The 15,982-nt window shown below is 45.5% G+C and overlaps 1 protein-coding gene across 1 annotated transcript in view; it reads right to left on the bottom strand.

Annotated features, from left to right (window-relative positions):
• Window positions 1–9,635, bottom strand: part of htr2cl1 (5-hydroxytryptamine (serotonin) receptor 2C, G protein-coupled-like 1) — a gene marked incomplete at both ends in the record, with an annotated part of 38,541 nt that extends 28,906 nt beyond the window's left edge. The window contains one exon of the mRNA XM_084042337.1: window positions 9,155–9,635. Coding sequence (XP_083898463.1) covers window positions 9,155–9,635 — 481 coding nt within the window. The remainder of the gene's footprint in view (window positions 1–9,154) is intronic.
• Between the last annotated feature and the right edge of the window lie 6,347 nt (window positions 9,636–15,982).

The following is a 15,982-nucleotide window of genomic DNA, read 5'->3' on the forward strand; positions in this document are numbered from 1 at the left end:
ACAATGGCAGAATACCTAAGCACTGTGACTGATCGATAAGAAAGACTCGGTGAGCACTGTCTCACAGTTGAGAGAAGCCTGACTCCCAAGAGAAGACAGTCAGTGCAGTGTACCCACAGTCAGTGCACCCACTGCACGCAAGATGAAATGGAAACATGAAGAACAGCAATGTACAATGAACTGTTGTCACAGGAAAAGGCGCAAGCAGGAGGCTTTAGTTTAGTTAGAAGTATATTTCGGAAGTATAATCCTAACCCATAAATCCTAAACATGGCATTTCGTACAATAAAAGACAAAACAATTCAAAACAAAAACAAAGCAGCACAAGACTGCTTAATGTCCCTGCGGTACAAACCGAGTGCTCTGCTCACAGCTGACAACAAGAAACATAATTAGCAGCTATGTGATCCATTAATTAATGTGTCGGGGAAAGCATTAATTACATTACAAACGTTACACTTTATAATCATGTGAAATGAAGGCCGGGGAAGGGGGGCACAAGCTAAACCGCTAAGCTGACGGGACTCCTCGGGGTCCTCTTCCCCCCCGGGGGTCCCGTTCCCCCCGTCCCCCGTCCTGTCTCGGCTCCCGGGGCCGCAGTGTTTCCCTAAATGACCGTGGTGAAAGGGGGGGGGGGGGGGGGGGGGGGGGGCACGGGTGGTTGGTGAACTCGAAGAAAACGAGCACTCCTTTTTCAATCTGACAGGTTTTCCAATCGTACTGCAACATACATTTACAGTAGTATTGTCGTATATGCTGTAAGAGGTATTCTCTTCTTGCCATAAAGTAGCATACTGTTTCTCTTCTTGCCATAATTTTGTTGTGTTTTTTTTCCACAAGTCTATCTCTTTATATCAACCTGGCCGGGACAATATTTCTAGCATTAGATCATGAAACTATTCATACATTCGTGCCAACATTTTCTCCTCCAAATAACCCAGTACAACCCTGCTTTGGGGCACGAGGCATGATAGATGAGCAGAGAATGGTATTTCCTCCTGCATTTGTTACCTCCGGGTTGGATTATTACGATTTGTTTTCATCAAATCTCTAAAGACCCTCCATCTGGTGCAGAGCGCTGCTGGGTGAGTTGTACTGACAACAACTAGGAAAAGAGACAATTTTTCTCTCATATTTGAGTCTCTGTACCCAATGGCTCCCTGTAAAGTCCAGAATGGAATATAAAATGCTTCTTCTCACCTATGCAGCCCTTAACGGTCATCTTAAAGAGCTCAGTGTACCCCATTGCCCCGCAAGAACACTGCACTCCCAGAAGGGAGTCCTCTTTCCGTTCACACTATTATAGTGCAATTCATTTTTAGGGTTGGCACAGCAGCCGTTGGCAAGCCTAGAGGCATGAAATACGACGTCAAAGGTTGAAGTGATCCTGGACCACTTCGTGTTCATAATGCACAGGTTAAGCTCACCTGAACTGTACACTCAGGTCTGGGTACACTTCACTTCAGAGGGGTCTGAGTTATTTTTGCGTACTCACATATGCGTACGCACGCACGCACGCACGCACGCACGCACGCACGCACGCACGCACGCACACACACACACACACACACACACACACACACACACACACACACACACACACACACACACACACACACACACACACACACACACACACACACACACACACACACACACACACACACACACACACACACACACACACACACACACACATTCTGCAACCCTCCAACCCACCCGCTACTTTCCATATTCCTTCTCTCTACTCTTTCCTTTCTGTAGGGCCCTGGGGGGTTTCGTCGTGCACGAGAGCTACGGCGGGCCCCCTTCGAAGCTTCCCAACTGAGCAAGTTCGGCATCGAAGACTCGGCATCGATGACTCGCCATCGAAGGCTCTGCATCATCGACTCGACATCGAAGACTCGACATCGAAGACTCGCCATCGAAAACGCGCCATCAAAGACTCGAAATCAATGACTCGGCATCGAAGACTCACCATCGAAAACTCGCCATCGAAGACTCAAAATCAACGACTTGGCATCGAAGACTCGGAATCAACGATTCCTCATCAACGATTCCGCATCGACGACTCAGCCCGAAGTCCCTCATTCGTTTCTCTTCAATAAAAACACTTAAACACTTTTGATTTATAGTGTGGTCCTTCCTAGAGAAATGTTGCTCCTGGCAGGGCTGACTTCCTGTCTCTCTCCATTTAGCTCTAGCTCTCTCTGCTCCAGCTGGTACATGTCCTCTATTACTGCCAAAGATATTTTTCTCTCCCCCCATCTCTTCCCTCATGGCTGCCAACTCAGCCTGGTGACTGTCATTCAAGGCTGACAACTTAACTTCCTCCACCGTTCCCTGGGCCAATCACCAAGCCAAGCAGCATGCTCTGTACTGTAGATTGCTCGGGGTGGTTGGTTGCGTCCCAGAGGGTCTCACCACGGCAGACTGAATAGTACATTTTAAATGGATATAGTCCATGTGATTTCGATAAGGGAACGGGGTAAATGACAGAAAGACAATGATTCAGTGTGGTTCTTGGTGTGTTGAATGGGGAGGAGTAGGACTGAGGCACTGCATCCTCCCGGTGGGACCTCCTCAGGTGAGCCAGTAGGGTGGCAAACCACAGAAATGTGTGGAGAGGATTATGTATCATAAATAACAAAAGTCTGCATCTCAGACTTCATGTGGCCAGCCTGTTGATGTCAGTCATCTATGATGTCAGTCGTCTTTGACATACTGCATGTATGATGCATGACTACAAATTTGGCCAAGGTTTCAGCGCCATCAGAGGCCCGTTTTTACTTCAATTATAAAATAAATATAAAAGAATGTTAAAAAAAAGTATAAAACGTTTGCGAATGTGACCTACTGGCAGTGTGCACATGGATCGGTCCAGCGGTTTGCAAGATTAGCTCTGGGCACACACAAAGACACACAGACTAACACACACACACACACACACACACACACACACACACACACACACACACACACACACACACACATACAGACAGACTAACACACAGACAAACAAATACAAGCGCACACACACACTAACACAAACATGAGTGTGCATGCACGCGCACACACACGCACGCACGCACGCACGCACGCAAGCTTGTTTTTAACCAAATGCTTAGCTGGTGCGGGTGGCTTGTTTTTGTATCCTCTGGCTGTTGTCTTGTTTCTTGTTGGCAGCTGATAGATAACCTTCCACGGGGTCTCTCTGATGGGCCTCTGGCAGGGCTTTGTGATGCTGCTCTCTTTGTGGGCCCATAGTCTTTCTCTACAGTGTTCACTAAGGTGTAAGGATCTCGGGGTCCACAAGAATACAAAACATGCATGGACGTACTTCTTTGCCCTACTGGCGGCGTGCACACGGAATTTGGCGTTGATCAGTCCAGTGGTTTGTGAAATTAGGCGCCGACAGTCAGACAGACAGACAGTGGTGCACATAAGTACAGTTTTGAGGTACTTTTACTTTACTGGAGTATTTCCAATTGTCTATACTTTTACTTCTACTCCACTACATCTCGGAGGCAAATATTGTACTTTTACTCCACTACAATCATTTGAAAACTTTAGTTACGAGTTACTTAGCAGATATAAATGATTATAAAACATACATTAACCACTTTAGCCTAATTTTATACCAAGGCTATTTGAAAATAGCAGATCTACAAGCTCACAAAGCGTCACATCGCGGCGAGTTTGTAGATCGGCTATTTTCAAACATTTTAGTGCATTTACTTTTGGCACTTTAAGTAGGATACATTTTGATACCAATACTTTTGTACTTTTACTCATGTAAATTTTGGATTCCGGATTTTACGTGTAATAGAGTATGTCTACATTGCAGTATTGATACTTTTACTTAAGTAAAACATTTGAGTACTTTTTCCTCCACTGCAGACAGACAGACAGACAGACAGACAGACAGACAGACAGACAGACAGACAAGACACCTACAGATCCTCTTCTAGATGGCTCGCCTAGAAGGAGCCGCACGCTGTTTAGTTTCTACTCTCTCCTGTTGTGACTGACTGACAGTGTGACTGAGTTCTTGTTGTCTTAGTCTAGTCTTCTTTGTCTTGTCCTATGGTTTTCTCTTTTCTCTGTCTTCGAGACTGCACCGCGGGCCAGCCAGTGTACTGTAAGTGACAGAACCTCTTTTCCCAATGTTCCTTTTTGTGATCCAGCGGGGTGAACACATGGGGTGTATGCAGCTCTAGGGGGTCCATGTCTGGATGCTGCCTCTGTGAAAAATTGTGAAAGACTGTACAACGAGGCCGAAAGGAAATAGGTGTTGCTGCTGTTACTAGTGGACCCCTGGCTGGGCTGTCTTGCCGTCTCTCTCCTTCCAGCTCTCTCTCTCTCTCTCTCTCTCTATGTGTTCCAGCTGGTTCATTTCCTCTATTACTGCCAACAACAAACCATCCCCCCATCTCTTCTCTCATGGATGCCAACACCAGCCTGGTGACAGTGATTCAAGGCCACCAACTGAGCCTGGTTGAATGTCTTTCAAGGCCGCAATCTTGGCTGCCAACTTTGCTCTCTCCTCCGTTCTCCGGGGCAATAAAAAAGGCAAATGGCTTTCTCTGCCGATTGCCCTGGGTGGTTGTGTGTCCCAGAGGGTATTACCATGCCAGACTGAATTCTAAATAGAAAATGGATAGTCTGTGTGACGTCAATACCAGAGCAGGTTACGGACAGAAAGACAATTTGGTGCGGCACCTACTTTGATGGAACGCACTCAGGGCCTGCGAAGGCATGCAAAGGCATTCATAGCCAATAGGAATGTATTCAGAAACATAATATGTTTTTGCTTTTTACCCCTTTTTCTCGCCAATTTAGTCTTCATGCCAATTGACTCCTCCCCACATACATTTCTGTGTTGTTACTGCTGTTGTATCCTACTGACTCACCTGCCAGTGAGGAGCCCCCAACGGGAGGACGTAGAGCCTTCGTCTTACTCCTCCCGCCCAACACTCCCAGCTGACAGGTGCCGCCCCAGCCCATAGGATTACGTGGCCCCCTTCCTTCCCCCCGCACACGGGCCAATTGTGTTCGTGCAGACGCTAGAAAATTCTGTCTGATCACATGATCATGTTTAACAATTGGTGAGTGTTTAGGATGCAATTTGTAGGAAAATCTAGTCAGGCACAAATAGCCAGGGCCTATAGGAGTTGTGTCATGATCCAAGGAATCCATGGGAAAAAAACTAACAATATTTTGATTGTTGACCTACGGTTCAAGAGTTATGCCAAAACGTGAAGTGGGCTATTGTAGCGCCACCATGAGGCCGAATTGAAAGGTTGTGGAGGTTCTTCATCGGCTTACTTGGAGTGTGCGTGCAAAGTTTCATGCCAATCGACCCAACAGTAGTAATTTATTTTGGTCATAACAGTAACATTCAAAATTCATCATATCATGTCATATCATATGGTTTAGACCAAAAAGATGTAGGCTGAAGCCAATGGCTTATTTTGCCTATCCGTTTCACAAGGATAGGCACAAGCAAACAGTGCCAGAGATTAGCTGCTCACAGAAAGACTGACACACACATGGACACACAGACGGACAGGAGTGAAAACATTATAGTCTCCAGCCTTCGGCCGTTCGGCTTGGCGGAGACAATACAACTTAAATGGTTGAGCGGAGTCCCTCAGAGCTCTATTCTAGTGTATTTTCAGTTTTCTGTTAGGCGTCACAAAGGTGTCTCAGTTTCCCCACAATACGGATGCTGGGGTTTAAGTGATTAAATTAAATCTAGGAGGGTTTAGCGATTAAAACAGCTTTGTAAACCTGTGTTTTAGAAAGAGATTTAAAAACAAGGCACGTGCTCAACAGGTCTGATCTCCTCAGGCAGGGTATTCCAAAGTGTCGGAGCTCTAACTGCAAAAGACCAGTCTCTGTTTCTTTTTAACCGGCACTTTGGAATGACCAGCGGTTACATCAATTAAGAACTGACAGTTGGCAATGATCAATAGGTCTTTAAAACACTCTCCAACTTTAATCAATGATCCTCTGGACACAACTAATGACTCATACCTAACAGGGTGTGCATTTACAACATTCACACACGCACATACTCGCATACACACACACGCACGCATGTACACACATGTACACACAATAGCAGAAACATTCATTTGATAAAGCATTCCCCCCTATGATTAGTGTGTGTGTGTGTGTGTGTGTGTGTGTGTGTGTGTGTGTGTGTGTGTGTGTGTGTGTGTGTGTGTGTGTGTGTGTGTGTGTGTGTGTGTGTGTGTACAGCATCAGTGACTGAGTCAATCGATGAAGATAAATGCCACACTGATGGTTTACACTGTTTGTTCAGTCACACACACACACGCTGCAGGGCTGTGGGCTTGCGTAAGTGAATGCATTGAAAGGAGAGAAACACGAGAGAGGTAGCAGGCTTCTGGACATGATGTGTAAGAAGGTAGAGGAGATAAGGAAACATCGAGAAAAACAGAGATTTCTTTGTATATCTGTTTGTGCGTCTAAAGTCGATGAACAGAGGGAGCCATCAACGGAAAGCACAGCTTGAGCTAGCAGATAAACAGAGAGAGACAGACACAGAGAGAGAGAGAGGGAGAGAGAGAGAGAGAGAGAAAGATAGTTGCTGTGCTGCACTATCTACTGCTACCCTGTTCAATATCGTTGCCTTCGGGCAGAAACGTCTTATATCCATAAGCAAATCCTCAAGCTCACAACATGTCACATTGCAACGCTTTGTGAGCTTATAGATGCATTTTTTTGCAGAATGTTCGCCTATTAACACATGCAGAAAGGGGACCCTAGGGCTCATGTACAGTAGTTGAAGCAATTAAACTGGAACGATAGGTGTAGGTAGGAAGGAACCTGCATGGCCATAAAGAACGACAGAACTGAACCGCAAATGCCACCACACACATAAATGTCAATGTAATGAAGTGGCGTTAGGGCAATACAGCACCCATACATACATGATACCTCCATGTTCCTCGGTCTTGAGGCTTAAATGGCAAGGCTGTGTGAAGCTCGTTGCATGCTAACGGGGGAAGTGGAGGTTGTTACGCTAATTACAGAGAGAAAGGTCTTTCTCATAATGAGAGGAAGCTTGCTATGGTGTGCTACTGTATAGAGACAGCTGTCCAGTGGGATGGGGTTTTGACAGCTGCTGTAAAAATGAAATATGAAGGCAAATTTACATTTGTGTGTGTGTGTGTGTGTGAGAGAGAGAGAGAGAGAGAGAGAGAGCAGACCATCTCACAGCTAGGCTAGAGTAAACTTTTAGTTTTTATCGTTGGTAGCCTAGGGCATGTGCACAGGCTGTTTGTGAGGGGCCTTCAATTGACCGGCCTCTCCAAATGGAGGGCCAAACAGTTAGCAAGGTACTGCTCAGTATATTATAGGAAGACACTCAATTTGGATGAGGCGTTGTTTCCTTTATCCATGATTGATGTCTGCTGTGTCTGACAAGTACTGTATGTCAACTATATTGTATTGTTCTGCCGTCTATGCACTTTTTAACTGGCTGTTTTCCTATTGTCTGACTGCTTGGCAGTGTTTATGTCCTTTGCACAAGGCATTCTTGTACTTCCGTTTATGTGGACATAAATAAATAGTGTGTGTGTGTGTGTGTGTGTGTGTGTGTGTGTGTGTGTGTGTGTGTGTGTGTGTGTGCGCGCGCGCGCGCGCGCGTGTGCATCCTTGGTTTCCTAGCTTTTGTGGTTGTATCTATTCACTACCAATTGTAATTATACCGTAACTGTTTGTGGAGAAACAGCGTGGGCTCAATCTGTTGACGTCTGAAGCCTATAATCTACTCTCCTTCGCCTCCTTAGTGTTTGCTGCGTGCCGAAAATAGCAGACCTATACAAGCTCACAAGAGAGCTTGTTAAGGGAGCGACTAAGCATGAATCGGTCTTGACACACGGGACGTTCCATGTCAAAACGAATGATGTCATCCATTGTCCCCAACTCTCCAAAGTTGGTGCGTTTGTGTCAGCCCACTTTGCATCACACATGACAGGACCTAATTTAAAACTGTTTTATAGTTAAATATTTCAAATCTCCTGAAGGAGACGAACATTTTGAAAGTCTGGAAAAAGCTTCTAGGTCTAGGGGTGGGCAGCATTTTTTCCCCCAGAGGGCCATACTTAATTTGAAAAGCAAACGAAGGACCACAATTTAAACTTGAAACAGCATAGCGCTGAAACAATGTTAAAACTGCATGAATTTTAAATCTGTATGTGTCACTCTGGTGTACTCTGAGGTTACAATGAAAAGATCACTACTTATATAAAACAATCCACTTCCAAAGCAGCTTTTAAATGAGCCTACTTAGTTACATCTCGCCAGTTTTCTGATAATATGCACCAGTTCATAGGTCACTAATGAAATACACAGCATTATGCTATAAATATGGACTCAAGGCTGTCTGTTTCGCAGAGCCAGACGAACAAATGTCTCTGCCTTGTTTTGTATTCCTTTGAGGGACGTCGCAGGTCGTATTGAGATGCTCTGTTGCCCATGTGTGTTGTAGGTGAATGTAGAGCAGGATGTGCCAACGTTTTGAGGGGAGAAAACAAAAAAGGGTCGTGACAGTAACATGACTGGGTTCTGCCAAGAGATCAAGCCCACTATTAAATGATTCCGCTCTATTTGTGTTCTGTGTCACGGCCCGTTACTCAGCCCCCTAGCCGTAGGCCGCCACTCCTCAGTTTTTGGACATTTACTGTTCTGTTTGGTTTAGGTGTTTATTTAGTCTCTGTTGGTCCTCTTGTTCTGTGTTAGGTTGTTGAAGTGTTTCTTGTGTAGCCTAGTAATCCTATTTTGCAGTAATGTTGTTGTGCCTTCCTGTCTGCCCTTGTAACCGTTACTTACTGTATCTTGTCTAACCACCCTGTTTATTGTTAACCCTACTTAACTGTGTCCTGTTAGTCCCAGCCTATCCTGTGTTGATTGTGATCTATATATACCCCTCTATTTCCTTGTGTTTTTGTCAATACGTGACCATTGTAAGGCGGGTTTACGTTTGGCAATTAGCCATCTAAAGTTGTCAGCAACGGTATACTGTATATTATGTCCACTTGCTTGTGAGTGAATCCTTGTGCAACACGACATGATGATGACGAGGCACAAAGCAGGTGCACCATGGGTAACGTAGTCTTACCGTACAGTATGTTGATCAGCGATATGGGCATGACCAGGATGCCCACCAGCATGTCGGCCACGGCCAGCGAGCGCAGGAAGAAGTTGGTGGCGTTCTGCAGCTTCTTCTCCAGGGAGACGGCCAGGATCACCAGGATGTTGCCGCCCACCGTCAGCGCGATGATCACCAGGATCAGCAGCGCCGGCCAGTTCTTCTCCTTGATGGCCGCTTGCAGCGACACCCCCGCGCCGTGCTGGCCGGTGAGGTTGGCGTCGGGCAGGAGGGGGCCTCCTCCGGCGGCGAGGCTGCCCGCGCCGATCCCGCTGACCACGCCCACCACGCCCACTCCCCAGGAGGGCAGGGAGGAGCTCTGGTTGAGGTCCAGGGAGCTGCTGCTGCCGTTGTTGCTGGCGGGCCACGCCATCCACCCGCCCACCTCCAGGGAGGAGGTGGTGGAGCCGCCGTACCCGCCCAGGAGAGCTCTTCCTCCCGGGCCGCCCATTTGCCTGCCGAGTCCCCTCCCCCCCGCCTTGGTCCCTCCCTCTACTCCCCGGACGCACCGGACGGAGAGGCAGGGAGAGAGGGGAGGGCGGACGGCACTTCGGGCTGCACTACACCCCCTGTCACCAGCGGAGGGAGGCAGAGGGGCGCCCTAATCGGCATTAAGGGAGCCAACAGGAGAGTCGGCTTATTGAGCAAATGTTTTGTAATGTTCCAATCCAAACGAGCTCCTCGATCTCAACAGGCTTTTTATGAATACACTGTGGAGAGATGACAGAGGGGAGGAGGGAGGATTAGATTAGGGGGAGGGGACTGGGAAAGGAGGGGGTGGGGAGGAAGGAGTTGAGGTGTCGTGTGTTTGAATCTCCGCTAGCTCGACGCGGCGCCAAACGGACTCAATTTTTGGCTCTATCTGCTCATTGACTGCGCCGTGAGCGAGGTCCAACGGTGTTCTCTGAGACACGTTGGCAGAGTATGAGGGCTCAGTCATAAAACCACTGTTCCTCTGGGCCCAGACAGCCTCGAGTCCCAAGAATGAAGCCAAAATCCGGACGATCCAGGCGATTCATGGCGAATTAGCGCGAGCCACCTCCTCTTTTTCTTTTTTAATCAAATCCTTTTTCAGTTTGACAGCGATTAACGATAGGAGTGCTGGGTATAAGGGACAATGTAGCAGACAATGTTTTTGCAGGAGGTTGAACCTGTTCTTCTTTTCTTTATATCAGGATGTCAGCTAGAGGTCAAGACCTGGAAGAGAAAAAAAAGAGAGAAGATGATTAAATTAGTAGAACTAGTATAGAATATGAACTTGCATAGTCGTCACGTAACATCAAGTAACACATCAAGTAACACATGAGCTACTATAATTGGACATTAATTGACAATTTGTGAGAGCACACCTTTCATTATTTTAGAAACATTTTGAGAGTATAAGTTCTGAGAATTCAGGATTCCTACCACCTCCTGAGCAGAGGCCAAATGAGGTTCTGAGAACTTATTCTGAAACCAAACCGTATAGCGTATAAGGCAACTAATCCAGAACCCCTGAAATATATGGTATATGGCACGTCACGGTTCACTAAAGGTGGCTGCATGCCACCATTTTAGGTGATCACCCTTTCACCTAAAAGGTGATTTTGATACTAGGCGCTCATAGTCGGGTGATGTCCGTTTTCTTTCTGCTGCGCTCTGTTCCGTGTCTCCCCTCTGCTTCACAACACTGTTCACGATGTGGCTGTGAAACCAAGCAAGGCACCCAACTTCTAGACCAATCACAGCGGCAGAGTGATTTTGGTTAGTAAAAACAGAGAGATGTGTTGAGGTGGTTTGATTGATTGATTTATTAATAGAATGTAAAACAACACAGTTACATTTATAATACTTTTGTCTAAAAGGTCCGACCAAAAAAAGTCCTTGCGGACTTCTTTCCGTTGGGGTCCTTGAATTCATTTCATAGACATATAGTAGCAACCAAACAGTTCAAATCAACATGAAAATACAGAGAAAAAATACCACTATGTACAAAAAAAAGCATGAAAAATAAAAAATATATATACAAAAAAAGGGGAGGGGTAGTCGTCTGTCTACCGGGAAACTGGTAGTACCTCCTCTTATGGCCTACAGAAAGATGAGTTTTTAGGGCTGTTTTAAATGAGCCCAGCGAACTGCATTTTTTGAGGGATGGGGCTAGACTATTCCATACCTTAGTGGCCGTGCTGTAGAAGGTGTCCCTGTGGTGTCCCTGTGTTTGAGAGAGTTTTTAATGTACTTCTCCCGTGAAAATACACAAGTAATACACTTCTCATAGTGTAAAGTGTGTCCGACTCCCTTTTCCTCAACAATTACTTATTGATACACAATTCCTTGACACATCCAACCATCCATCCATCCTCTTTCTTACTTTCTTTCTTTCTTTTTCAGCTCAAACCCACCCACTCAGTCTCCTCTCCTCTCCTCTCCTCTCCTCTCCCCTCCCCTCCCCTCCCCTCCCCTCCCCTCCCCTCTCCTCTCATTCATACAGTTATTGTCATTGTGAAGGTTGTGAGGTCATAACAGACAATCAGTCAATCTGAGGAGAGTGGACAGGACAGGACAGGACAGGACAGAGACAACACTACATGAATGTTTACACCCTCATTATTTCACTGTGTGTAGTGTGTGTGTGTGCGTGTGTGTGTGTGTGTGTGTGTGTGTGTGTGTGTGTGTGTGTGTGTGTGTGTGCGCGCGCGCAAGTGCGCTCGTGCATGCGTGTTTATTTTTTTACCCTCTGCTCCAGACAGATATCATTAAAATACTTCATAAACCTACCAAGGGAGACGATGTGTGTGCGCCTGTGTGTGTGTGTGTGTGTGTGTGTGTGTGTGTGTGTGTGTGTGTGTGTGTGTGTGTGTGTGTGCGTGTGTGCACGTGCATGCGCTTAAGCCTATTAAACTGCATGGGTGACATTAAACATGATTGCATTGCTGCTTGCTGACTCAGGTCACAGCAGGTGTTTCATTCAGGTACGCGGACACTCTGGACAGACATTTTAGGGGGCAGATGCTCAAGCTAAAAATCCCAAAACAAACAACAAAAAGGTGGAATGCCCTACCAAAAGCCATCAAAAAGTGTGACTCGATCCCTACCCTCCTTCAAAACCACCATGAAAGAGCACCTGTCTGCAATTTGCAACTGGACCTAGACAAGTCTTCTAGCTTACCAAAACAAATTTTCTGTGACTTTTACTGCTAGTATCGATGATTTCTTGTATAGTATTATATGTCTTTATATGTCTTGGTGAATTGAAAAAGTAAAAAGGCCTTTCTGTGTGGAGTTTGCATGTTCTCCCTGTGTCCCCAAGGGTAGGTACCCTCACAAAAAACATGCAGTAATCCTGGTCTCTATACTGCCTCCCCCTGGTCAGCTGGGGCGCCTGATGGAGGGGAAAGGAACTGGTTGGAATAACGTGTTCCTTCCACGCGCTACGTCCTACCGGGGAAACTCCCCCCAGTCAGGTGATAAGAAGCGGCTTGCTAGCTCCTCATGCATTGACGGAAGCATGAGCTCAGTTCTAGGCTCTCCCCAGGCTGGCAGAGGGAGAGTAGCGCCCAGGATTACATAGGCAATTGGCACTGGGTGAAAAAATGGGTTGGGTGCAAGGGATTAATTAGTTATACTGCTATGCCACACAAATGTGGAATGCCCAACCAACAGTCATAAAAACATGTAAATCCTTACTCTCCTTCAAAACAAATTAATGATATAGAACATCACCATACCCAGTACTGTTTTTTTAATTTTTATAAAAATGTCAACATCCTGTTGATTCTACTATTTGAAGATCCGGATCCGGGGATCCAGTCCAGGTTTTCTTCCTAATAATGGCAAAAAATGGCAAAATCAACAGGAAGTTGACATTTTTATAATAAAAAAATAAAACAGTACTGGGTTTGGTGATGTTCTATATTGTCTAAATCAACTTTGTTTGTGTTAAACGAGTGACTTGAGTGAGCTGTTTCAGCGTACAATGTAAGTCAATGAGGAGCATATTTTGAATTATCAATTTCTAATTAATGGAGCCATTATTTTTTATTTCTTGTCCACCTTTGTAGTTACAGTGCCTTGCAAAAGTATTCACCCCCCTTGGCTGTTTACCTATTTTGTTACATTACAACCTTTAATTTAAATGTTTTTTTAATCAGAATTTTATTTGATGAATCTGCACAAAATAGTCTTAGTTTTGAAATGAAATTTGACATATACATTTTTTTTTTTTTTAAATAAAGAACTGATAATTGGCATGTGCATATGTATTCACCCCCTTTGTTATGAAGCACCTAAAAAGTTGTGGTGCAACCAATTATCTTCAGAAGTCACATAATTCGTGAAATGAGTCAGGGTTGTGTTATAAAAAAAATATCCAAATCTTTGATGATCCCCAGGAGCACCATCAAATCCATCATAATCAAATGAAAAGAACATGGCACCACAACAAACCTGCCAAGAGAGGGCCGCCCATCAAAACTCACGGACCGGGCAAGGAGGGCCCGGACCCCACTTTGAGAACCAATGATGTACACAACCCAGACCTCTACCAAAGTGGTCTTGCACTTTAAACCTGTGAAAGACAAACTGCAAGAGAGACAGTAAAACTTAAAGAGATGTTTATACGTCATGTGCGGGTGTTTGTTTATGAATGAAAACTCTCATTATAAATCTCATTATACTCTCCGTGTGAGGCTGTCTTGATTTATGCTCAAATCCATTTGTCAAACGGTGCTACTGTGTGTGTGTGTGTGTGTGTGTGTGTGTGTGTGTGTGTGTGTGTGTGTGTGTGTGTGTGTGTGTGTGTGTGTGTGTGTGTGTGTGTGTGTGTGTGTGTGTGTGTGAGAGAGAGGCTTCAAGCTGTGATAAGAATATAGTGGGCGGTGAGTCTATGATAACAACATATAAGATAAAATGTGTGTGTGTGTACATGTGCGTGCGCGCACGTAACTAAGTATGCATGTTTTTGCATAAGTGTGTGTGTGTGTGTGTGTGTGTGTGTGTGTGTGTGTGTGTGTGTGTGTGTGTGTGTGTGTGTGTGTGTGTGTGTGTGTGTGTGTGTGTGTGTTGTGTGTGTGTGTGTGTGTTTGTGTGAATCTAACATATCAAGATAAATCATAAAATAACCAACTCCTTTGCATTCAGTATTCAGTTGTATGTTGGTTTACTGTACCACCCATAAATGTTTTTGTGGGTGCGTTCGGAAATACAGCACTGAGCGCACTGGCCAATGCAAACTAATAGGCGAGTGCGCTCCGGTGCGCAATTTACGAACGCACCCTGTGTTACGTTCCTAAACATGGCCTCAGGTGAACCTCTAGTCTACTGCATGATAAAGAACACTGGAGATGGAGCTTTTTCAGTCAAATGAAAACAAAGAACTTTGTTTTTCTCGTTCGCTTCCTTTTAATCTATGTTTCCTGTTTTTCTTATCTCTCTAATGGAAACCACTTTGAGCTGCATGTATTATATGAAACGTGCTACACAAATGAAGCTTATCCTTGTGTGCGAGTGTGTGTCTGTGTGTGTGTGTGTGTGTGTGTGTGTGTGTGTGTGTGTGTGTGTGTGTGTGTGTGTGTGTGTGTGTGTGTGTGTGTGTGTGTGTGTGTGTGTGTGTGTGTGTGTGTGTGTGTGTGTGTGTGTGCGCAATGTGCATGTGTCTATCTGTGCAAGTGTGGACAAACACTGACTTGTGACAATGAGTGTGCGTTTGACCGCCTCGCACGCTTCCTTATCTGTGTCTGAAAGTGTGGCTGCTTGCCTTTGTGTGCAGTAGAAGTCATTACCGTGTGTCCCTGTGGGTGCCCATGTGTGCGTGTGTTTTCTAAGATGTGGGAACTCGCGTGTCTTTCTCTGCCTGTGACGCTTGCGGGGCGCCAAAGCTTTGGCCTCACGGCAAGTCTTTTTAGGTGAAAACATTTTGCAAAAGCAAAGAAAAAATGCTTACAATGCTTGTAGATCGTCTATTTTCAATACTCCTGCGATACAAGGTTTCCGGGCACTGATGTGCGCGGAGGGAGAGGACACGCCCACAGCGTCCCCGGCGGGAATCAAACCCAGGACCTTCTACAGTAGCTGTGAGGCGACAGCGCTACCGACTGCGCCACCGTGCCCCCTTAGGCCATGTATTATTAATCCAACTTTCACATTTACCCCTCAATGTCCCTTCCTGCAATGGAAAAGGACCCTGGATGAAATCAAACCGAGTTACGTACGTAAATTGGCCAAATTTAAAAACACTTTATTATTCGCTGTTAGAAAAATTGCGCCCGAGAGCCGGGTGATCCGACTCTCTACTCTCACTACGCTAGCGGCTTCTGGGGATTCTACAAATGTCTTCTAAATCCTAACAGTTTTTAAAAAAAAACTTATGTTGGTATAATATCAGTGGTTCTCAAACTTTTTCATGTCAATGACCCTTAAAATGATATGGCCTCCGACCCCCAATCTCAAAATATTTTGTACCAGGGACCCCCCAGAAGCAAAGATTTGAGTTACTCATTTTTGCTTTAAAAATATATATATTCAAATATTTGCACAAATGGTCGAGATTTTTCAACCGAGTGCCACCGAGTGCCGCGCTATAGGCTTGGATATCTGCTGTTTTTGAATAGCCCAAGTATAAAATATGGATAAAGATGCGTCTTCGGTTTCAATGGGCTAAGCACTGGTTTCCGCCAAACAGTGACGATTATGCACATTCAATCCCAGGTTGCAGTTTCGGGGCTGATAACACCAATACAATATTGATATAGGAGCGAGAGACAGGGAGAGATAAGGGTGAAGATGGGGGGGGCGTTATCGGAAACATTGAGCTGACAAGGC

This window comes from Gymnoscopelus microlampas (assembly GCF_963454915.1).
Source record: "Gymnoscopelus microlampas genome assembly, chromosome: 19".
NCBI classification, from domain to species: Eukaryota; Metazoa; Chordata; class Actinopteri; order Myctophiformes; family Myctophidae; genus Gymnoscopelus; species Gymnoscopelus microlampas.